The sequence below is a fragment of the Eleginops maclovinus genome, chromosome 11 (genome assembly GCF_036324505.1).
Source record: "Eleginops maclovinus isolate JMC-PN-2008 ecotype Puerto Natales chromosome 11, JC_Emac_rtc_rv5, whole genome shotgun sequence".
Taxonomy (NCBI): domain Eukaryota; kingdom Metazoa; phylum Chordata; class Actinopteri; order Perciformes; family Eleginopidae; genus Eleginops; species Eleginops maclovinus.
This window is the reverse complement of record NC_086359.1, coordinates 8,587,226-8,612,129: the sequence shown is the minus strand read 5'-3', so window position 1 is coordinate 8,612,129 and position 24,904 is coordinate 8,587,226. Positions and strand designations below refer to the sequence as shown.

Sequence of the window (24,904 nt, the reverse complement as noted above, 5' to 3'; positions counted from 1 at the left end):
TACCAAGCTGTCTTCCATGTCATGGCAAGACATTTTGACATAGACCTCATCATAGTGGGAAAAAAGCACAATTGAATGATGGCTGAATTCCATTTAGCTCCTTCCGTTTAACTGAGACACTGAGAATAACATTAATAACACCTGTGCATTTGTGAAAAAGGGCTATATTCATTTATATGGATGCTTTTTTCACTATCACATCAGAAGCAAGTTGCTAATTGTATTTGCCATCTGTTAAAAGCTGGGTGGGTAGTGTTCAGTTGGTTTATTAGAACTAAAAGCTTCAAAGAAAGGGCTGCAGAGCTCGGGAGTTATTCTCTGTGGGTTAAAAACAATGCCTTAACTTTTAGTGTTAGTACCAGACATTTGAACTATTGCATGTTGACCTTTCAATTATTTGCCAAGTCTTATTGGTATAGTTGCTATTCATCCTATGCAATGACTCAATGATGTCTTGTTGGTACTTTCTACTGTAAATGGTTTAACCGCCTGCTTTAAAAGTACATTTGATGTATGTTTTCTATATCAAAAAATTACAATTAAAATGGGTTAATCTATGAAAGCAATCCCAGCTGTGTCAGAGAGAAGAGATAAGGTTAATAACTGATTAAAACATTAGCTCTGCTTCCCATGATTGCTTGTTTTTTTAGTCTGTCAACGCCAGGACGGGTCCCTTTAAGTGCTGAGCTAGAAGAATGCCTTATTTGCAATTCCCAACTGGAGGATATTTTTATATTGGCTTTGTGATAACAGTATAATCAGTGTAAATCAAAACTGTAATGTGTTCACGACCTGATTACCTTAATCAGCCTTTCCCGTCTCAACGTGCTCCACACACAGAGGCAACAAACTGAAACGAATGCCACACTGTTTTGATTCATTTTTTTGACTCTTTTTATCAACATCCTGTTTCCACATTTCTCAGTAAGCCTTTTACATTTTCCAAATCTGTATGTTAATGTTATCATTCAAGATTAAATTGGGAAATACTGAGAATCTCCTTTGACATTTTAGTTCTTGTTTTGCTCGTCTGAATAATGACACAGCAGCATACACACACACACACACACACACACACACACACACACACACACACACACACACACACACACTATAGACTGATGGAGGGACTTAATGGAGGATGTTACTAACAAAGGTATTGATTACAGATCAATAAACGGATGTGTGACACTGCTGTAAAGAGCACATTTATTATTTTGCCAATGTCGGTGCTAATTACAGCATCTTCCTTTTATCAACTGTGTTAATATCACCATTATAAAATGTGTAAATTGAGCTTTATTGTCACCATTGTTAAAAGGATAGAACTGAAAACCTCCACAAATAACACTCAGTCAGTGAGTGTTACTATGTGTTTGCTTCTTCGCCAGATATAAAGTACCAGACTGTTCCGCTAATCTTTGGAGCAATGCATGACACGTCTGTAAACATTATACTGAACAGATGAATTGTACAACAATGAACATTAATCCAATTATTTTATCCAATAAAATGTTAAAATATGAAACAATGCATGTTTTTAACCATGTCTGCTCAAGCTTGCTGACTTTCATGGGAAATTGAGTTCAAAACTACAGAGTTTAGATTTAGAAGAAAACAACTCAAAAATACATGATACAAATAACAGTTTTTATCTCAACTATACACTGTCAAATGGTGGTGAGAGTACAATCTCATCTGATTGGTATGGCTTCACTCTTGGGTGGATGCAACAACACGATGTATAAAGAAGTATCAACAAACCTTTATTCATCATGAGCAATCCTCAGCACAGCCTCAAAAAACAACCAGAATAACATCAAATGAGTCCCTAACAACAACATGAGCTATGAGGTCACGCTTTTCACGTTGCAAAGCACACACAGTTTTAGTTGTATACATTGTGGACTTAAGGAAAAGAAGGGGTTGCAATCTAACAATAAACATACATTTTTGAGAAGTTGGTGGCACTTCATGAAATGTGAAGCAATCAAAGTGATTGATATATTTCCTGACCGGGACATGAATGTTTGCAACAAATTTGATGTCAATCCATCCAAAAGTTGTCAAGACGTTCACCCAAAAATAAACAACAACCCTGTGGCGCTTTAAAGAGATGCCAAGAGTTTTTTAATGTCCTTTGGATTCTTTGATAAGGAAGTATTTTCCTTGCATGGTAGGTTTGACAGAAAGAGCACTACCACTGAAAACAGCCTGAGAGATCAGCTTTATTGAAAACATGGTGACAAATGTGTAGGTCAATGTGTGCACATGTTAGTGCTGCATTACGGAACATTTAGTGCTCACATAATACTGTGTACTTTACTTCACAGCAGAAGACAAGTGATGGTTTGTGTTGTTTCACGTGTTAGTCAATTCCTTTGTCCTTCTGCCTATTCCTTGCATCAGTGCACTACACACTGCTTTCTTCCGCCTACAAGTCAACATGCAGTTTGAACAGATAGTAGCTCATATTAACACACACACACACACACACACACACACACACACACACACACACACACACACACACAGAAAACAGGCGTAAGATAACATGACTCATGCAGGATGACAAGTCTGATTTCACAAGAACTCAAAATTTGTGTAGTCGCTTACTCAAGGGTTTGTCAGTGTAAAAACACGAGAACATACTGATACATGCTCTTTAACGTACACACAAACAAAAGTGCTTGACTTTTCTCACACTTAGAAAGCTCCCTGCTGAAAGTACTGTAACATCTCTGTGAGTTATTTTTCTCTGAGCTGAAATAAAATAAATACAGTTAATAATCTTCCCCAATGGCAAATACACAGATAGGTGAAAGAGACAAAGTCCAAAATAGGCAAGAATAAAGATGAATATGATTGAATATGACCTTTTCTTTTACATAGATATTGCAATAATTCTATTATTGTTCATTTCTTTTGGACACGATGATAGTGTAGGGAAAATCTCATATGGTGGCAGACCAACTATACATATATAGAAATCACAAATAAAGGCTGTGAACAGAGGCATGTAAACTCAGGGTAACCTTATCCAACAGCATCACCCAGTGGAGGATGAGGCTTATAAGATTAAACAGTAATTCACTGTAAAAATGATTGTGAAAACTATCTTTAAGAGGCTGCTTCTACAGATAAGAAGAGCCTTTATATCCCTACAAAATTATTCCCTTATGCCTGGTTCTTTCAAATAAAATCCTCTGACACAGTGATGCTCCAGGAGTGAGCCAGCCCTCACCTGATTGGTGCAGATGTGGGCTGGATCTCAAAAGATGCAGCTGATTGGGTCTTCACGTTAAATCAGGATGACATTCGGATGCAGACAGTGGTATGACACACACACACACACACACACACACACACACACACACACACACACACACACACACACACACACACACACACACACACACATATTTCTGTGTGAACATCTGCGTGCAGTCATGCATGGTCATGATGCCATGCCAGTGTAGCCTACATTTGTGTAGCTTTTATGAGTCACACAAAATGTCCAGTTTACACAGAAATATAAAACAAATCACAAGTATTTCGTCATATTGGGTTTTAAAAATAACGAACAATATACTGTTTATATGTGAAATGTGGATTCTTTTTCATATTAGTCCTGCACAAATGCAAGAACACATTATTATTATTATTATGAAACACACATTGTTATAACAAGGACTTATCAGTGAAAAAAGGATAAGAAATAATGAAAGAAAACTCCCTGAATCACAATATGAGACGTCTCTTATCCAGAAAAAAAGCAATTAATCAAACCATTCTGCTATCCTCCTGCAGAGCCTTGATATGCTCACTTCAGTGAACATGAAGTCGATAGGCACGGGGTTATGATGTTTCTCATGCTGGCTGAGGGCTCCTGGATGTGCAAAATATCTTTGGGGAAGAGCAGTTATTTTCCACAGAATTGCTGAGAAGAAATTACTTTCATCAGGTTTGGGCCTTCATTAGGCGCTGACTGATCATCACAGTATCTGCTCTACTCAGACTATAGGGCTATGCACACAATCTGAGCCTTTATCTTTTGCACAAGCTACTTCCCCAGGTGGAAAAGGAAGAGATATTTATTACATTACAAAAAAGGCATCAAACTTCCAACACAAGATGAATAGAGAAAACGTTTTAAAGTATATGTATATTTAAAATGTTTAAAACCTCCATCGTTTTACCTTTTTATTTTTATTTTGCACAATTAAAACATCATGGTAAACTGCATCCAATTATAAAGTATAATATATAATATCAAATAACAATACAACAAAGAAAAAAAAGGGTAAGTAGATAAAGGAAACGCAAGGGTTAAAGCAACTGAAGGGTTATTTGGTACTTTTGTCTTTTTCAATTGAAGATGTACAACAGAGTAAATTACTTCATATGTCATTTCGAACTGTTCCCAAGAGATGATCTATACATTTCTAACATCATATGTGGGTAAATGAAATTTAAAATCAATACAATTCTTGTAAAGACCTGAAAGAAGGTCTGAGGAATTCTACTTTTGAAAGTTTACCTTAGAGGATTAAATGAACAAAAACATTTGCATAGTACAGACATGGTAATGTATACATTTAAACATTAACAAACATCAGGCTAGATGAGTTACAGCTCCTTGAATTGGTGACCAATCTCATGAATGTCTACTGAACTTAAAAGTATCCGTTGAGGTGAACTGAGTCAATGGCACCCTAAAGAATAATATATTCATTACCATCAGGATCAATTTAACTCATGCAATATATTTGTAGTGGGCAAGAAATAAAACACATCTGAACAGCGTGATTGTTTGTTGTTCATCTCACACATGCTTGTCGAGCTAAATAGGATTATTTCTGATAACAGCGAATGCAACTGCTGGTCAATGCAGGCAGAACTAAATTAGTGTATGGCAGAGGTTCAAAACTGACACTAAAAGTTTCAACACACAAACTATCTCTCCATTTGATGGCATCCAGCATACAGATACAAGCCATTTATGTTCTTCATGAGAAATATGTGTCATTATTCTGCCTTTACAAGCAGGTGTAACTTTCAGTTGTATGTCAAAAACTTATTTTGTCACTTATAATGCAGGAGTTAAATATTAAATGAGCCACAAATCATTTCACTGAATGCGTACACTTTTATACACAGAAAAGACCTGAGGCCAAAAGCAGGAGACAAAGTCACTCAGAGTAATGCCAGGTTCTTCAGGTCAAAGCCATGAGATTAATCAAAAGGGCAAATTCAACCAGGCAGGGGGCAGGCAGTGAATCATCAATTCGGGAAACAAGCAGGGGTTCAGTCAGAGAGGCAGGAGAGCTCAGGAAGTTATTTTAAAAGTAATCCAGCAATGCTCTTTACAAAATTGTGAGGATTGGCAAGACTGAAAATGTGCATTGCTATGTTGACAAATGCTAAACTGACAGTCTCTAAAGCAGTAAAAATACATCCACCTGGTCAGGATACAGACTATAACAGCTTTGCATAAACTGCACATTTCCTTTAAGACTATTATTGCACTCAGTTTGCATGGAGCTTTAGGGTTTGTTCACTCAGAGAACCAAGGTAAAATGATTACCATAGAGTTACCTTTACCTCCAGGTGGTATAAAATGTCTAATGATAACTTTCAGTGAATTTGGGGGAAATTATCTGTAGATGTGAATAAATAACATGTAGTAGTATTATAGAAAAAGTGCATTTTGGATGTTTTTTTTCCTATTGCATGTTATGGAAGCAACATCTTGAACCTGACCAGAAACAGCGATGCTTTGGCTTGAATTCGAAAATCTAGAAAACACTTGTAAAATAAAAAGGGTGTAAGTGCAGTTATTGCAGTATTGTTTTTACTTTCTTACAACAACAAACAATCTCGTTTTTTTTATTTGGCCTCTAATTGATTATTTTACCTTTCATTCAAGTTTAATATTCATTGAAAATCAGCTACAATCTAGATTTCTGATCAACTCTGATATGGATTTTATCGCCAGTGTTGTTGCAGTTGCAGGATTTGAACACTAGGCGTCACCGGAGACCGCTGTTTGGTCGCAGTGTGCAGCGGACACCAGATGGCTGGATTAACGGGCTGTGGAGCCGGCAGTGGCGCTGTGCAGCTAAACCTCCCTCTCTATATGCGCACTTCTGGTCTGAACAGGCCCGTACAGGCACTGATCAACAGCTGAGGGCCATGAGGCGCTGCAACTGTTCCAGCATAGTTTCCCCTTATCCTGCATGCTCAACTACAGTATGAAGTGAGCCAATCCTCTGGGTGTGAGTATAAACACACTTCAACTGCTTCCCTCGATCTGTTGTAACTGTAGGCACGCCATGCTGCACATTGCACACAGGAAGAGTGGGGAAATAATAATGAGTAGCTTGCAGCTATCACATGTTTGGTAATTGTATATGTTGTGTTTGCCCACAGTTAGCTTTTGGTGCATCTTTCAGGACAACCTCACATCCATGATGTGACTCAAGGTTGGGGTTAAAGGAAATTTCCCCATGGCTGCCATCACCCAGTGGATTCAGATGTAATAGGAAAAGCAAGCCTCATCAGTGAGGAATGGTCAGGGTTAGCAAGAAGCTGTGTCACCTTCAGGGACCGGCTGGGCTTTATCAGAGCAGTGCGGAGGTCAGCTGCTGCCCTGTGTCTGCCTGTCCTCTAGTCTTATTGATACAAGGATCATATAGGCCAAGGCTTGCATTATAGCATGTGTGAGCAGACAGGCGGCACAGAAGAAGATACATCATTGTGTTTTACACCACCGATCCCACTCTGCTGCCCCGCTCATTTCTGTGAATCTGTATGCTCAGGCTGAAGGTTGGTAACCCCCGTCTGAATATGTCTCTCCCATGGGGGAAGCGGACTTGACAGCACAATGTACAGTTTGTGTGTGTGCCTTTTATTTGTGGTCTGCAGTGGTTTGTACACATCAGCTATATCCTTGTGTCACTGGGTTTTCAAAGCACATAATCCTTCTTATATAAATGCTTTTTTTCCCTTTTCTTTTTTTTTTTTTTTTACCCTGGATAGGAGTACGTGACAGATGAAGCAGCTGTATCTAAATAAAACAGGAACAGTTAGTGATGCATGCAGAGCAATCATGCTACAACTGTCAGTGTACCTCCACAAGGCAAGGAGCTTCAACACACAGCTTCTTGGCATAGAATCAGGGTAGCATTAAACATGCATGATACATTAAAATGTTTTAGTTCAGTTATATTAGGGAAAGCTAATAAAGGCCTGGACATTTTCCTCATTTAACCATCTCTTAGCATCACATTGTTAATTCAATTTCTCTTTAGGCTACCAAGTAGACAGTAATGCAATTAGCAAACAACACGCACCTCCAAATGGAAATGAATTACTCTTTAGGTCTTAAACCATTTACTTGGGAGAATAATCGGTCCCATAGACGTTTGTATGATATTTAATCATCTAGGCTGTTTTCATTGTTTTCATTGATTTACCAGTGCTGGTATTCCATTGCAGAATATGGATTTGGTTTGAGATGGTTACTGTTTATACTAATACTACTTCTATAATAGGGATATTATAGCTTTGACTCAGAGGAATTTTGCATTCACTTAAACGAGCAAGTTTTCCCCAACAGACCTTTGAAGGAGGAAATGAGCTATCGCTACATACAATCACTAAACAGACTTATTAAAAAAAATGTTTATTGACATCAGAAGCAATTTAATTTTCAACATTAAACAAGCCGTTTTTTTACTGTTGCTATTACAGTGGTACATAAAGTTCAGTTAAACAACTGTGATACGTCCATTTTGATAACGTCATTAAAAATAAAAACACACAGGAAAAAGGAAAAGAAGAGACACCCAGATCTAACTGAGAACTTTTTTTATGTGCTGTGCACCTCTAGCTAGGGTAAATACTGTAAGCCCACCCCTTTACACTGTACCAGGCAGGATAGTGGTCTAGGAACTATCACTGAAAAAAATAAGACTGGCAGAAAGATACAGACACGGTACTTGTGTAGTGTCAACTACACAAAAAGGAGAAAAAAACTGTACAGCATAAAAACAACTGATATACACAGCCTTTTTGTTGTTTTTTTCTACCCCTTGGATACTAATGTATTTCTTTCGGTAAGTGAAGTGTGTACAAGGGGGTTAAATGCTTTATAAACAAGAAAAATGACCACTACACATGTCACTCCACATCTACTAGTCATCGTCATCATCAAAGTCATCATCCTCCTCATCATCGTCGTCATCGTCATCGTCGTCCTCCTTCTTCTCTACCTTGGCCGGGGCTTTTGCTGCAGGTGCGGCAGCACTGCAACCGGTCTTGCCCTTAGCACGGTATGCTGCTACGTCCTGGGATGGATGAATGAAAACACATTTAAAGTCTGCCCATACAGTCACTTGGTGGGAGTTTCATTTGTGCTATTTGCATACAGCAGATCACTGTGTATTTACCTTCTCATACTTCTCCTTCAGTTTAGCTGCTTTTTTCTCAAAGGGCTGCTTGTCCTCTGAAGCGGTGCCGTTCCACATCTCACCGAGCCTCTTGGCAACATCTCCAATGGTTAAACCAGGGGTCTCTCCTTTCACCTTAGGGCGGTACTCCGCACAAAAGATGAAAAAGGCAGATCTAGAAAGAAAAAATGAGCTTGTCAGTACAACAATATTCACATTGTGTCTTCATAAGTCAGCTGCTTATGATTCAGATTAGTTTTGTTCCGCAGAAAGATTTCTATTTCAAGAGTTTAAAATATTTAATGACATGCAGTACTTACGGGGGCCTTTTGGGTGCATTGGGGTCCTTGAACTTCTTCTTCTTGCCTCCCATGGCTGGAACGTAGTTCATCATCTCACTCTCATAACGCACCTTGTCCTGCCTTGCCAGGTCTTCAAATTTTCCCTTCTCCTTAGCAGACATTGTCTGGAAGAAGAGAAGTAACTTGCTGATTGTACTGTCAGAATATTCCTTCAATTAAAACCTCAGATTTCTAGGTCTGGGATAATTTACTTATTGCACAATGTTGCAACCTAAGTGTAGCTAATCAAGATTAACAATCAACATCCTGCCCCTGAATTAACTTGATAAAAGGTCAAATAATCAATTTAGAAGAAAACAATTTGAAACGTAATAATCTGACTAATTATTTTATAAATGGACATCGTCCATTCATCTTACCTTCCATCGCTCTGAGCACTTCTTGGAGAACTCGGAGAAGTTCACCGAAGCTTCAGGGTGTTTCTTCTTGTGCTCCTCTCGACAGGTCTGGACAAAATAGGCATAGGAGGACATTTTGCCCCTTGGCTTTCCTGGCACTTTCACCATCTTAACAGTTGAATCTAAAAACAAAGGTATAGATTAGCTTTTATGCAAAGTATACATTCGTTATGTTATGTGTACCATGGAAAAAGGAACAAGTGGAACACTAGCTGGGATGTTGTGAAAAATGTCCCAAATTGAATTCACAAAAAGATTTATAAACATAATTAATTGTTTTTATATTATTTTGTATTAATTATTATAATTGTTAATCATACATAGCAGGTGGTATGTACCCACCCACCATGTTACCCATACCATACAATAGGAACGTGTTTATGTCTCTCCATTGACCCCTGGTGTTATTGATGGCACTACTTAAGTGACCCGCCCTCCCTGCTGTCAAACTGCGCTAAGTTAGGACCCTTTAAACAGTCCGCTGAAATAAAGCCATCCGGAAAAGACGGGGCTAACGCGATAAAAATGACTTCATTTTATTGGTGATGTTAAGCTGTACCGGGGTCTTTTCATATAACTAAAGTTGTCAACTCCAATGTAGGTGTTTTTAAACCGTCTTAATACACTGCTGTGTGTTCAAGAATAAAAATCACCAAAACATCCATAAATGCATTTATTCCGTCTTGGGATGCACTCTTTGGTCCATATCACTTTCACATGTTGTGCAAAAGTTCCCCAAGTGCAACGGCATAATATAAACCCCAGCCCTCAGTGGGACTATAACGATGGATCTGGCTCCATAAGACAAAAAGACTCGTGTTTTTGGAGAAAAAAAAATAACCTGAAGTCTCATCTGCCATGAAAAAAGACCGTCTGGAACCCCCTGTAACATTCATGATCATGTTTTAGCCAACAAATAACTTTGAGACAAAAAAGACACAAATTTCATATAAAAGCGTATTTATTTATATTAAAACACCGCAAACTGCAATTCGATGTGATTTGACAATAGTCTATTATAAGTCTTCCTTTTCTCTTTTTCTGGAAATAATTCCGCAAGATTTGCAGATCTGTTAAAAACTGTAATTTTTCCTATGCATTTTCCCATCAAAATGCTACTGTAACTCCCCGTTAAAGCTTGTGTCGACCGAAGTAGTAATGGCGCATAGGCTTTCGTTGAGGAAAAGGAGGTCAACAACGACAGCAATATTTCTTCTTCCATTTTGTGAGAATGCCTTCTTCATGAAAGAAAGTCCCCCTCAAATATCTCCTCCCTCCCTTCAGTTCGCTTTGCAACTCGACAAATATGTCTGGAAAGCCAGCGATCTTGACAAAATATTTCCCCGATTGAATCCTATTGCACTAGCCGGTTTGTATAGTAATACATTGGGACTGCACTGTGTCTATGAGCGGCTGCTACTGCCTTGGTTTCTATGAGCTCCTAATGGCCGCTCGTCTTCATCCACTAACATGGAGAATATGGCTCCTTCTCTTTGTGTCAACGCACAGCCATTGCACTGCATGCAATAGAGGGCAGAGCGACCGCGGCGACCAACCTATTTCAACCCGCGATTTAAACCCTTTAACATAATCGGAAAAATATTGCAATAGCACCGTTGGAATCACGAAAGATTTATCTTTCTTTTGCCGTCGTTACATTTTATAGTTACCGGTTTGTTTTTCGAGAAAACACCGTTATAAAAAGTTGATCTGAACTGCGCCTCTGTCACTAGCCTCGCTGCCTTGCCTCCAATGCGAATACAGTCAGCCATTACAGTAAAAGCGCAGATCGTGAGGTAATTTTTTCACTGTCTTCTCGGGTGAACTATATAAAACAATCATATGGACGTATATACTTTGAAACGGTCTTTCTTTTTCTCATGTTTTTGTAAATTGTTATGTTTGCATTAAAATCCCGTACGCTCTCCAGGCTTCACATGACAGCAGTTCAGCTTTGCAATGCACTGCAATGGCTAGCAAACGGTGAGTTTTCTACCATTGTCGCTAACGATGTTGTTCGCTAGACATTCCTGAATTTTTACGCGATATCTACCGTTTGATTCGACTCCATTTTATAACAATGACACAATAGCAATATACACAATTATTCATATTCAACAAAATCGAATATTATCGTCGAATTTAGTCAAGGTTAATATTCTTTTCTCCCTTTTTTTTTAAAGAGCGTCTGGACCATACTCCCAGGCAGGGCAATGTAATGTTACCTGCTTTACGCCGGCTATTTTCTTGTTGTTTTTAAACGTTTCTTCGCAATAAAAATCATTTTCAAACAGTAAGACATAATGTATTCGATCATAGCAAACACATAAGTGAGACAACTAAAATTGTTATCATCATTTTCATCATTACGAACACTTAACATTTTCGTGTGTGATACTTACCTAGGGACTATCGCTGGATCTGAATGCTCTGCAATGGCTGTATGTGAGAGAACACAGGCGATACGCAGTGTCTTCAGTCTTCAGCTCTCTAACATTACTCTCGACGGGGCTCTCACCCCATTGGCCAGCGCCCAGTCTAGCGCTGCTCTGATTGGACGGGGGCTTTTCATTGTCCTAATAGAAGACGAGGTTCGATTGGTTACCTTTTGTGAAACGTCACTGAAGTTTTCCGAGGCGCGTGGATACAAAAATATTCCTGTCCAAGCATGCTGGAGCTGGTAGTAGTGTAGTGTGTTTGCCATAGTATTGAATTCACTACGTTGAGCACACTGTACAGTAGGCAAGTTAAATGAATGAGAAAACGTTGAGCGCTTGTTGTCAGTGAACAGACAAGTGGTAAGATGTTGTGCAATTGTGTTGAGTGTGCTGCACCCCTCTTCATCCAACACCTCCATTGTGCATTCTCCTTAATACACGTAAGCCTATTTGCAAATTATGACTTTGAAAATGCATAATGTAAACATCGCGTATTGAAGTGTAACACATAGCAGACACGTTTGCTCATCCTATACGGGATAAATACGCACTTTATAAGATATTTTAAAGCATTTGACTAGGATTTAGAATGAAAACACAATACCAATTGAGTTAATGACCTGCCTTTTAATTACATTATAATCCCTGATTTTCATTGTCAGACAATTATTCAGGAAATGTCACTATACCACACAGTGTTATATTAGTCTTTTACAACAAGATACATATATGTTTGTATATGACCCCACAGTCCCTAATAGGCTAATGTGAAAAATTGTAAACAGATCAATCAGCATCAAATCATGCTGAAAGCATTTAATTGTATATTAGGACCCAAGCTTGTATTTTTCTCAGCTTGATATGTTTGTTGGGGGTCATTTTAATGGGCTTACAGTTCTCTTTGGCAAATGATGGTGCTCATCTCCAGTTAAGAGTTGCATACAGTTCAAGCCAACGTTTTTTAATAGAGCATTTTATAGTTAAAAGGAGGACATTTGAGAGTAATTCAGGTTGACATATATATATATATATATATATATATATATATTTTTTTTTAAATATAATTAGACTGATTTAAATATTGCTTGCAGGCCAGTGTTTTTCAATATGTACACTTACTGATTGCAGGTCCCATAGATATAACAGGTCTGCATGACGGCCTCAGAGCAGTGAGACTCCACTCTCTACCCCAGACACATGTTCAGTGCAAGAAAATGGTTAACCCCCCTAAATTGTACATACTATTACAATATAGTTACATTTGAAAAAGACAATATTGAGGAAAAATGTATTTTAATTCAACCCACTGTTACCAGATATATAAACAGACCAGGGCTTTTAAATCAGTTAATATGTTTTATTTATTGTATCTGATAATGCATTGTTCTGGGCCACATTAATATACACATATTTTACTTTACAAAACACTGTCCTACTTTGTGACAATTGAATACACACTAGAGTACCAAATATGACTATACCCTACCCTACAAGGTCTCCTCTGTTTCCACCTGTTTTTCTGTCATATGTACCTAATACAATTTCAACAGCACTATAAAACCCTGGTTTGTTGTGCTGCTGCTAAACAATTTATCTCATTAGCTCTGCTGAAGATTTTGAGAGGTCGTGTGATTTGTGTATTTGCTTTTTTGTCTGACCAACAACAAATTATATTAGGTTGCATATATGAAATGTTCTGTGCACATTTAGACTCTTTAGAAACCAAGTTGAACGACCCTGTAAAATCACTCTAGCGCCACCATCAGACAAAGATTAGAATTTATAAAAAGAGTGTTTTGCCCATCAATGGTGTCATTACGCTATATACACTTACTGTGTATTAGTTTTATTGAACATAACTAGAGGTTATGTAATAATTTTGCATACATAATGTTGACTACCGTACATTTTTTTTTTACTGACCAGGCCAACACATTTCAGGATGATGATTTCAGACTGTGAAAAGGCCTTCTTCAAGATGACTTGCTTATTTTGTCCAAAGTGGAGGTAATGCAATTACCTGACTTTATATTTGGCTTTTCTGTGTGTGTTCTAATATGGTGGTGGGGGTGGGGTGCCAGAAAAAAAGAAAATGCCCATGTTGAGTTGCAAGACATGGAATATGCCCACTGAAGGAGACCTAATCATACGTGCTTATTAAAGATTAACGGTTTCTAAATGCTGTTTCTGAGGTAATATGCTTTTTCTTAGCAGCTAATATAGAAACAAAAGAAAAATGGCTGACACAGACTTTTTTCTTATCCTCGAATTAAGAATGGGTAGGGTGAAGTGATTCCAAATGCCAATCACAACCCAGACTCAGGCCACATGTCTGCCTGTGATGCTGCCTCCCTGTCTGTGTCTCATTTTGCATCAGGAGATGCCACAGCAGAGAGCTATAGCCTGCTCATGAGGCTAGGAGTCGACTGGTTTATGCATTCTAATGAGCACTCCCTGGGAAAGATATGCAAATTCATTTTGTCATCAAGAGGAAAATAGAGGACAGGAGAGCAGCAGATACAGGAGGGGCTTAAGGGAGGAGGGCACATGCAAGAGGCGGGATTGGGTGCAGGGAGACATGTGTGCACACGTCTGTGAATGTGTATGTGGGAGAGTAGAGGAGCAGGAGGTGTGAGATTTGGGCTGTATTAAAGCACCAGAGTGAGGGACATATGTAACCCCCAGCCCCCACTAACTACCCCCACCTCTACCTTTAACATACATAATAAATTAACGTTTTTTACAAGACCAAATCAGTTAACTACAGAATGGATGCAATAGAAAAATAATAATTAATATGTATGAATCATATCATTTAAAATAGAAGTCACTCAGGGAACTTACTGCTTCAAGTATATTTGACAAATCAGAAGAGTAAAAATCAGGCTTGTCGGTTTTAATATTGACAATCCATCAATCTTTTATTACACAATTAATGTAAAAGGACATGTTCTTCTGTTTTATATCAGTCTAAAATATAACCTACTACTACTACTACTTCCATCAGTTATAGATATATCAAATAAATTAATAACAATATTAATAATAATTAAATATAATATAATTGCTTGTTAAAAAGTAAGACTTGTTTTAAGAAGTTTATAGTTTCCCCTCAAAAACATGCCATTCAACGTGTTATGACCCTCTTAATGTATTTCTTGGAAGACAAAAACAATGACGCAGAGCCTAATACTATTAAGCAATATTGATCATGATAATAAATAACGTGATTAAATTCAACGTCATTTCAGAGTTAATGGGCAGGGTTTTACCAACATACAGTACCGTCAGCAACAATAACTTGAACAGAGACTACTGCAGTTCACTTGAACTACCAAGAGGGGGCCAGCGGAACCTTTATCTGTCAGAGGGGGAAGACAAAGGCCGCTGCACAACCGCCAACGAGCGGAATAAGAACGTTTGTACCACGAACTGGAGGGTGCACATGGACTCATTGTGGATTAATAAATGCAGTTCTGCGTGGTTGAATTTCGCCGACCAGGATCGTTATACTGAATATCATTTACATTTGGTGTCGGTACGTTTATTTCTTTATTCACTAAAACTAAAAATGAGACTTACGTGCTTGAATTGACGCCCGGCTCGAGGCCAATATGTTAGCATGGTAGCCGCAAGGTGCACAGGCTCATAGTTTAGTTATTGCGTGTATTGTTAACTTTAATGTTTGGATCGTAAATAGAGTTTGCATTTTAACAGTAGGTTTGACAGGTTTAGGAATTAAGCCATTTTAGCATTTATCGCATCACCTAGCTAATTAGAATCAAGCTTTTTGCATCTTCCTAATTAGTTTTGCTCCTAAAAGGAGTTGAATTTTACTCTGTAGGCCGCATTTGCCTTTTTGAAATGCTCACTCACTCAGTGTGTCAGATTTACAGTTTCACACGTATATTGCATCTGTTTATATTGTTTTAAAGGTTAACACTGTGTTTGGTCTTGTGAACTGCTGATCCCACGTGTGCCAGCAAACATCTCTCTTAGGTTAGTTTTTGTGAAATTGATCAGGGAAACAGTTTTTCATCCTGTATAATATCCTCTGATAATGTGAAAGAGTACACAGCATTCTGGATTATTTAAGTTTTTTCATTGTTCTCCCACCTAAATTCTGTATGCATTGAGTAACATTGCATTATGTGGTGCTGTATTGTTCTCAGCTCCTCAGGAGGGGAACCTGGTTGCAGTGACATGGTGCTATTTTTTGAATGGCATCGGACAGCTGTGGACCAGAAGAGCAGTGGCTTGCCAATGACTGGTGAAGACACTGGTTTGGGGGCTTTGGCCTCACCAGTGGTGGGGTATTTGGGAAAAGTCAGTAGAGCTCTTGTTTTCCTCTAACAGTTGTCACTTGCGCAAAGCTGAATTACATTTGAAAAATACTGTGATTCTGCAGTACCAATCCAAAAAAGAAAAAAGGAAATCTTTAGTAAAAGGCGAAAGATTTTTGGGTAGGCATGAAGCCTATATTTATAAGAAACTCTGTACTACATGTGATGCTTTTGTTAAAATGTTTTTAGTTTTTTTCGTTAACTAGAAATTCAATTTGGACCTATTTAAATGTACCTTAATGTGTACTTCATCTTATTAATAATGATGAGTAAAAACTTGAAGCCAAAATCTAGAGTGAAAAAACAAACACTAAAAACTAACATTTGTCAGCAGTTTTACTTTTGCTTGTATGCTTCACTCCTGCAAGGTAAATCAAATACAAAATTCTAATTTTGTTTTGTTAGTTTAATGCATGTACAGATGTGTATTTAAATGTGATTGGACGAATACAATGAATGCTGCTGACAGTGGTGGAGAAAGAGGCTGAAATATGACAGTGAAGTGGGTAGGTAGAAATCCATTCATCTGATAAAAATGTATAAAGGCTGAAATATTTTGGCATGTATCGCTAAAATCGAAAACTGTGTTTTATAAAGCTTTGCATGTTCTTAAATGGTTTGATAACTTTTGTTTTGATATGCAACAGTGAAACAATCACCCTTTTTTGTGGCATATCATATTAATACCATGTTTCTGTAATCTTAATGATATTTTTAAAGGTTCAGGAAAGAGCTGCTTCACTTGAGTGTTGTCCATGGTGTACCACGAAAGGCTTGACCTACGCACTGCGCTCTTATCGTATCAACCTCCAGGAGTCCATCACACTCTGCACAAACCCACAGGTAAGTCTTGTTTATCACACGCATCCAGCTGAACAGCCATGTTTTAGTCTTCCAAGCAGTCAGATTTCAATCTTTCTGTTTTTGTTTCTTCAAAGTGCCTTTTTCCACTGGTCAGCCGCTCCTTGGAGGATGTTTTGGCCAGCTTGGATCCTGTGGAGCCCTCTGTGGCGAACAAGAGAAAAAAAGCCTTGGCACCGGAAGAAGAAGAAGAAGAAGAAGGAGAGTTCGTTGGACCAGTACACAAACGCCTGCGATCGAGTGAACCCGACAGTTTTGGGCCACAAAGCATTACGGACAAACTCATGAGAGAAGCAGAGCAAGGTGCTTTAAACTGTGTGAGTAATGGCCAACATGCAGCACCAAAGGTAGGCGATGAAAGAGTAAATGGATACAGGGATTCTCCAGTTGTAGAGACAACGCAACGGGAGTCATTACAAGCCGAGGATGATATTCTCGACCATGAACCAGAGAATTCTGCTTGTACGGATGTTTTTGCTTCTGCTACATGTTTGACACCGGCTGGACACCTGCCGTGCTCATCAGAAGCCGTGTTGACCTCTGATGGGGCTGAAGTTGCGCCTTCTCATCACCTTGTTCCTCCTGATGAGTCAGAGGAAGACTTATGTCAGATGAACAGTCCTCCTGAGGCGCTGAACAGACGCTGCAGTCTGGACTCCAATCAGTCCCCTATCGCAATGGATTCAACAGAAATCAATACTCCATCGACTCCGCCCAAAGAACAGACGGCAAGGACTGCAGGGAAACCACTGACTACAGACATCACCCCATGTACGGACTTGGATAGCATTAAGTCCAAAACAGAGGGTCCGTCCTCTACCAGGATAACCATTGAGTCAGACAAGCTTGTGTCTGCTCCAAATCATCTTTTCTGGAATAACTGCGACAACCTGTGTTGGCTGGACTCGATGCTTATCGCTTTAGTGAACTGTAAGAGCTTGAGCAGGCGTAAACCCAAAGATGACCCTCAGCGGTTTTCTGTCTGGCAGCTGATGAGAGGATATGAAGACGTTTGTGCTGCGATCAAAGTCCATCAACAGACTGGCAGAGGTAAGTTGTGCAGATCCCTGAGATTTAATAATAATGATAATGATAATAATATGTTTATTTATTATAGCACCTTTAACAGAAATACAATTCACAAAGTGCTTCACCCAAATTAAATAAAGTTCAAAATAAGAACACAGAAACATGAAAACAATAAAAACATGTTTTATGGTTAACATAAAAACAAAATACAGATCACAGAGAGTCCCAAAAGGAACACGCATAAGAACATAACACATCAAACCCATTTCAAGTAGACACAAAGGCCCATTTAAAAAGATGGGTCTTCAGTTGTTTATTGACAACTTCTACAAGATTTGTTCTGCTACAGCAAAAACAATAGAGCTGCTTGTGCTAAAACAAAACATTCAATATTTCAGCAAAGGGCTTCAAGTTATTTTAGCAGGAGAGGTCAGAAGCCAAAAATGGTGCATGAAGGTTTTAATATATATTTTGATATTAATAATGTAGTTGTAGATTTTAAAAATGGGAGTACATGAAGTTTGTTGTTCCTAACAGAACAGAACTGTGTTGCAGAGAAAATAGAGTAAGGAAAGTCCAATACAGAAGGTAATAGTCATCTCGGGGAAACAAAAACAATTCTTGAATGCGGGATGTCAAGACGGGCGTACACAAATCTCTCACAATGTGCACTTTTTTTCAAGTGAATAGAAGTTGTTTTTTTTCCTTTAGAAAGTAGTGCTACTACTAGTGAATTGCCTCAGTTAATACGTATCTTGAGTTAATTTACAGGTGACCATTTTTTGGTTTTTATATATACTGCTTCTGAAAAAATTGAGACCACTCCAAATTGTTCTTAAATCTTTATCTCTACATGTATGGCAGCCATTCCAGTGTCTGTTGAATTGCAACACCGAGAAAAATTCACTACACTAAAGAGTACACACAAAAAAAAGACATACTTGTAAATAATAAAACAAGAGAAAATAATAATGCTGAAGTGGTCTCTTCATTTTTTGCACGACTGTAGATATAATGGAGTGCGCTCATGTGTGTTATCTATCTAGATGGCGACGTGAGGGTGCCATATCAGGTGCTGCAAAAGGCCAATGCTGAACTGCACTGCCTCAGGATGACAGTCTTCAAACTGCTGCAGCCCAAGCTGCAATGCAAACTGGGTAAGCTCAGTCGCTGAAGACAGACCCGCAGCCGCCGTGCTGGAATGAATTGAACTTGGTTGAGTGATGTTTTTGGACATTCTTGGTTAATGTCTCTCTTTCGATCCACATTGTTGCAGAGTCAGGCCATGACGAAATCTGTGTAGATATGAGGAGCTGATATTAGCTCTCAGGATTCTATTTAGAAATGCATTCTGAATGGATGTCTCGTTCCCGAAGTGTATTCGCACAGTGCACTTGTCCTGTTAACAATTGTTGTGCACGTCTTCATCTTATTCATCATACATACTTTTCTGGCTTAACTTTTTCTCCTAACTTGGTATAAAAAGTAGGCAATGTAGCAAAGATGCAATTTCACACTTGCTAGTTCACGGCACATCAATTGATTAAACAATGAAAAGGTTGAAAATCAGATGATGTCGGGCTGAGGTAACGTTTTGGATTCAAGAAGTTTATGAAAATAAGGTAGTGCAACACTTCCTGGAACGGGACGGTGTTTCTTCCGTTCAGAAACAACATGCACATTGTGCAAAGCTGCTGTGAGCATGGGGGAGATGTCTGAGCAAATGTTTATCAAACTCGACAACAGTGCGCTCCCAGGGCCCCTCAAGCCGTCTGTTCATGAATATTAGATTTCATACAGTCATTTTTGCCAAACAGATTACAGCTATAAAGTAGTAGTAAGTCTGGTTTTGGTTGTTCCTGCAAAATGTAATCACAGAGCTTATACACGATGCTAAAGGCTCCATCCCAGCCCCCTTTTAAACTACTAAGGTGATTGAGTTACCTTAATGTTGTTTGTGCTTTAGATAATGGGCACACATCCCTGTTTAGAATCTTAAGGCCAGTGTGGCGCTTGAAATGAATGAAAATCATTATCACCCGATGACATACAAGGTGTCAGATTTGGACATTGCAGATTGAATTTTCCTCAACAGGAAAACTTTCTTATCGGGGCTCACTTTTTGAATACTGAAAACGAAAAAGCGGCAGTCAAAGTTAGTGAGGGAGACGATGCAGATGCAGTGCCCTCCCCTCCTGTGCTCGATGTGCCCTCTCTCACTGCAGGAGGGACATCCCTAGAAATCCTTTAAGAAAGCCTTCTTGGTGTGACCCGTCATCACCGTTAATATCTGACCAATGGGTGTATGACTCAGTTGTTGACAAGAGCAGGTTCTTCCATAGATCCCGCCCCTTAACGCTGCTCTTAAGTACACCAGATTGATGCGGTAACATGTGTAATGTTTTCAATTCAGTGATTGTTTCAAATACAAAATAATAATAAGCGTTTTCTCCGCTGCTATTGAAAATGCACAAAGTATTTTTTGCACTACTGACAAACTGTGTTGATTGTGTCGAACATATGTATATATTACTTAGGTTTCTTTTGTATACCCCTTTTTACCCACCCTTTTTTTTTTCTAGGCTCTTATCTTTTTATGTTTTATGTTCTTTTACATTTGCAATTTTCTGTATGTATAACACATGTGGAAACTTTGACAATAAAGTGGACTTTGACTTTGTGTTTCCCCTAGAGACTGTAGCCACTGTCTGTACTGTGGTGATGCTTTAACTGCTGCATGTTTGTTCCTGCAGGTCAGAAGGAAACTCCGGTGTTTGCGCTGCCGCTGCTCCTGCAGACGGACTCCTGGGCGGATCCTCTCTTCCAGTCCACCTTTCACTGGGAGTTCAAGTGCAGTGAATGCAAAGCTGCCTCAAAAGAAAGGTAGAGGATGACTCTGGATCAGACACTACATGTTTTACTTGACAAATGATGACCTTTTGGACCAAAAAAGATGCAAATTGACTAAGCAGCGGAGGCATGCAACTGCAAGGCGTTTTATCCTGTTAAGTTTCAAATCATTTTTTATCACTAATTTGTCATCTGTTCAGTCCACATTATACCTGAAAACATTGCAAAATGCCTATCAGTTTACCAGAGCCCAAAGGGAGATAGCTTGTTTTATTAGACTAGAGGCCGTAAGGGTATTAAATCAAGTGTGAAAAGACAAAAATAGATCAAATATGCAACAAGTGAATGTCACATATTTGTCAACATAACATTGTTAGAAGCGTGTTTGTTATTCTCTAATACACGCAAACCCATTCGTAATCCTTTCCTTGTTGTATTTTTCAGGGTTCTAAAAACCCTTCCCACCTTCACAAAGGTTTTGCCTGATTGGCACCCACTTAATGCCGTCCACCTGGCCCCGTGCAACGTGTGCTGCCACAAGAATCAGAGAAGGACTTTGATTCTGGAGAGGTAATAATGAGGGGTGTGTGTGTGTGTGTGTGCTACAATTGGAAATTAAGACCAGTGTATTTCACGCTGGGATTTTTTAATTTGTGAATTTGTCAGAAATCAGACCACCACTTGCAAATTAATTACTTACACTGTGCAAACATTAGTATTCTGTAGCACAGGGGTGTATTGTTTACTATGTCAATAAAGAATGCTCTTTCTAACTCTCTATATAATTGTAATGGGGAGTGTAGTCTCCACTGTTTCCAGCATATGCAGTTTTGTTATATAAAATGACAATAGTTTTTTTCCAAGTCGAGCAGAGACGTGCACGTTATCAGGAAAACAAATAATACACACACACACACAATTGAGCTGTGAGCTTCCACAGCTACACAAAAAAATTAATTGATTAACTTTGATTGAATGCCTACTGTTACAGGCACTCTGTCTTAAAGGGGCAGTCATGACTCCCAGGGTGAATGAAAGTATCAGTTAATTATTCCTAACACTTCAAATTGTCAGAAATGAAAATATACCAGTGCAGTTTCCATTAGTCCGATTGCTTAGCCTCTGGTATTGGCATCTTTATCTTCACACGGCTTCCTCAGCAAAACACCCGTCATGAGTGACACTAAACAAATGTACAACTGTGGAAAATTAAAGACATGCATGCATACAGACTTCATCCAATTTACTGATCTGTTCACAAAAAAGCGCAGCCATCTTTTAACACTACATACAGTCCGATAAATACAGGCATATTATTCACAGAAAACCCTCCCTCTGTCTTCACTTTTCTGTCCATTTAATCCGATTTTTGCTGTGTTTTTTTTGTCCAGTGTGCCACCGGTGTTTGGGCTGCACTTTGTGGAGGGACTTCCTGACAACGATGTCACAATTTACACCTTCTCCTTCAAGGGGAAACGCTACTCCATCACCACCGTCATCCAGTACAACCGCCAACTGAAGCACTTTGTCACCTGGATTTGTAACTCTGATGGTGGGTTTTTGTTTTATAGTTGTATTGCTGAAATGTAGGTTAATGAATTAGCTTGTGATTAAGACATCAATATATATATAGTCAATTAATCCATCATTAATTCTATTTTAGTGTTGACGTTAATATTTATAGGGAATCGGAACTCACTAAAGCTTGGTGGAAATTTGGATTCCTCTTTATTGTAGTGTATTGTTGCCAACAGCAGGTTCTGCAGGACAATTCATGCATCCTGGTTAAATCAAATAAAAATGCAATGGTAACTGCAGACTCATTTGTAGCTTCATTGCCGCTTATAGATCATTTATTTTGCGGCTTGATAGCTGAGGGTTCCACATTTGACCCATTCTAATATGAGTCTGTGTTTATGCTTTTGCCATTTTAACGTTCTTTGATATATGCTGCTGCTGTCCTGGCTCCTCCGTTATGAATATTTGAGGCACATTTATGCTGTGTTTAGTTCTAATTGTGCATTGTCTTACAGGATCGTGGTTGGAGTATGACGACTTGAAACACCCCGATTGTAAGACTCACCAAAAGCTCCCAGTGCCTGCTCAGGACTTGCACGTCGTCTTCTGGGAGGCGGAGGAGGACAACGAGTCTCGTGCCTGTTCTCCGTCCAGCACATTTTCTGAATGTCCCCCATCTGAGAATGAGAAGAACCCCTGTCTCGTTGAAAATGGCGTAACAGCGGACAATGTGTTGAAGTGCTCCAGCGATCACTCTGTTCTTATGTCTCACAACGACGCTGACGTAGTCTGTGCACTCTCGGCATCTGAAGACGGCAGCAACATCATCAACACGACGATCACGGCCGAATTCGACACATCTATCGGTTCCACAACGCTGCTGGACGCCTTCGAGGGACTTTCCCATAATGACATCATTACACTCACCCTGGTGGAATTAAATGAGGATTCAGAAATGCCGCTTTTGAACGAAAACAAACAAACCGAGGATTTGAGCGCTCCCAGCGAGGATGAAACGCTTGACTCTGTACCGGATAGCTCTTCCGCTGTAATGAAGAGTGAAGCGTCTCCCAGCCCTGATATTGCGCTTCCTCCAATCTCCAATTCATCGGACTCTGTGGAAAGCTCGTCCAGTGATCCTACATTTGTGCCAGTTGTAAAGAGAGGGCAGGGAGAGGGAGAGCAGCTGGCAGAGGCAGAAAGGTTGGCAGAAAAGCGGTTAGCAGGGTAGCGGAGCCAAAAGCAGCTCTGCAAACTTCACCAACTACATCCTCTGAGCCCTCGAAAGAAATCACTAGCAAACCTGAGAGAGACGCTGCTTCTCATAACCCACTGCCTTATGAAAATACACAGCCGGCAGCCTCCATGTCTGCACCTGATACGCCACAGAAAAGTGCCACCATGCCACCTCAGAACCACCACTTGTCCTACCTGCTCAGCCAACACCCATTCAACCTAATTCAAAAGTCAATTGCTAAAATCACCCCCTCCAAAACACCCACCTCTGTCACTCTAAGAAAGCCCACTCCTCATCCCATCCAGTCAATGCCCAACCCTGTGAGGAAACAGCAGCTTCCTGTAGCACTCTTCCAAAAACCTCAGCTCAGGACAGAGGACAGTGATGGTCTCCCGCTAAAAGCTGCGGAAATGTACGGTGGGTTTGGTGCAAAGAGCTCCTCAAGTACACTCCAATCTTCTCCCATTCTCAGAGGGCAATCAAAGATGAGTCCACCTCTTACTCCGAGCTACCAGAAATCCCCATTGAACACTACAGTGGTGTCTGACACGTCGCCTTCTATGCCTGGAGCAACGAGGCTCCCTGAAATTTTCTCCTCAAAGAAGTCCTCGAAGCTTCCTCCAGGCCTCAGCGAGACGGAAGCCCTCAGGTACAAGCTAATAAAGAAACTCAAGTCAAAGAAGAAGAAGCTCGCTAAGCTGAATGAACTGTTGGGGCATCAGGGCGGGCCCAGCCTCCGACCAGATAGCACTAACCTGAGCTCCCCAAACACAGTCACCTCCAGCACGTACGACAAATCCCTCTGCGATGACTTCCTCTCGGACCTGCTCTCGCCGGCAACGACAGCCAGCAACCTCTCACCGGACAGCACCGGCTTCCTGGAGATGCTCGCCATCGGGCAGGAAGGGCAGGTCGAGCAGTTAAACGGTGGGGGCAAGGCTGCTGGAGCGCTGCCACAGATGAACGCGCACAACACAGAAAACTTCCTGGAGGAGTTTCTCTCGCAGGCCGTGACTCAAGCCCCGAGTGAGATGGAGAATGACGCCCTCAGTGAACTCTTCATTTGATCATTTGTGGGGTGGGGGGGGGGATCTATGTTCTTATTCTTCTAGGAAGTTTATATGCTTTTAAGTGTTGTACACCTTAAAATACTGTCTGCAAGTCTGGCACTTTGTAGTGTAAATATTATATGTAATTGATTTATCTTTTACAGCAAAGTCTTGTTTGTTTTCTGTTTTGTTAAAATTACAAAATACTTGAAAGTTGTTTTTTTAAACATCATTAATTAAATACTTTAATGAATTGACTCTGTTGTACAAAATGTTCTTCTTATGAAACTGAGGGTGACGTGTTTCAGCGTCCTTTTTATAAATAAATATTTCTGACTTGCTAATTAAATACTGACTAGCCTATAA

The 24,904-nt window shown here is 39.6% G+C and overlaps 2 protein-coding genes across 2 annotated transcripts; one reads left to right on the top strand and one right to left on the bottom strand.

Annotated features, from left to right (window-relative positions):
* Nucleotides 1–7,671: 7,671 nt before the first annotated feature.
* LOC134872561 (high mobility group-T protein-like) lies at nucleotides 7,672–11,847 on the bottom strand. The gene is made up of 5 exons (XM_063895929.1): nucleotides 11,616–11,847; nucleotides 9,175–9,335; nucleotides 8,774–8,919; nucleotides 8,454–8,628; nucleotides 7,672–8,351 (listed from the first exon to the last, which is right to left on the bottom strand). The coding sequence occupies exons 2-5, from the start codon at nucleotides 9,319–9,321 to the stop codon at nucleotides 8,199–8,201; spliced, it is 621 nt and encodes a 206-aa protein (XP_063751999.1). The 5' UTR covers nucleotides 9,322–9,335; nucleotides 11,616–11,847; the 3' UTR covers nucleotides 7,672–8,198.
* A 3,186-nt stretch (nucleotides 11,848–15,033) lies between these two features.
* uspl1 (ubiquitin specific peptidase like 1) lies at nucleotides 15,034–24,795 on the top strand. The gene is given in 11 exon segments (XM_063895012.1): nucleotides 15,034–15,189; nucleotides 15,587–15,650; nucleotides 15,824–15,977; nucleotides 16,715–16,837; nucleotides 16,933–17,905; nucleotides 18,931–19,041; nucleotides 20,638–20,767; nucleotides 21,179–21,304; nucleotides 22,126–22,286; nucleotides 22,768–23,418; nucleotides 23,421–24,795. Coding segments are annotated over 9 exon segments (3,534 nt in total). The 5' UTR covers nucleotides 15,034–15,189; nucleotides 15,587–15,650; nucleotides 15,824–15,854; the 3' UTR covers nucleotides 24,557–24,795.
* The last annotated feature ends 109 nt before the right edge of the window (nucleotides 24,796–24,904 follow it).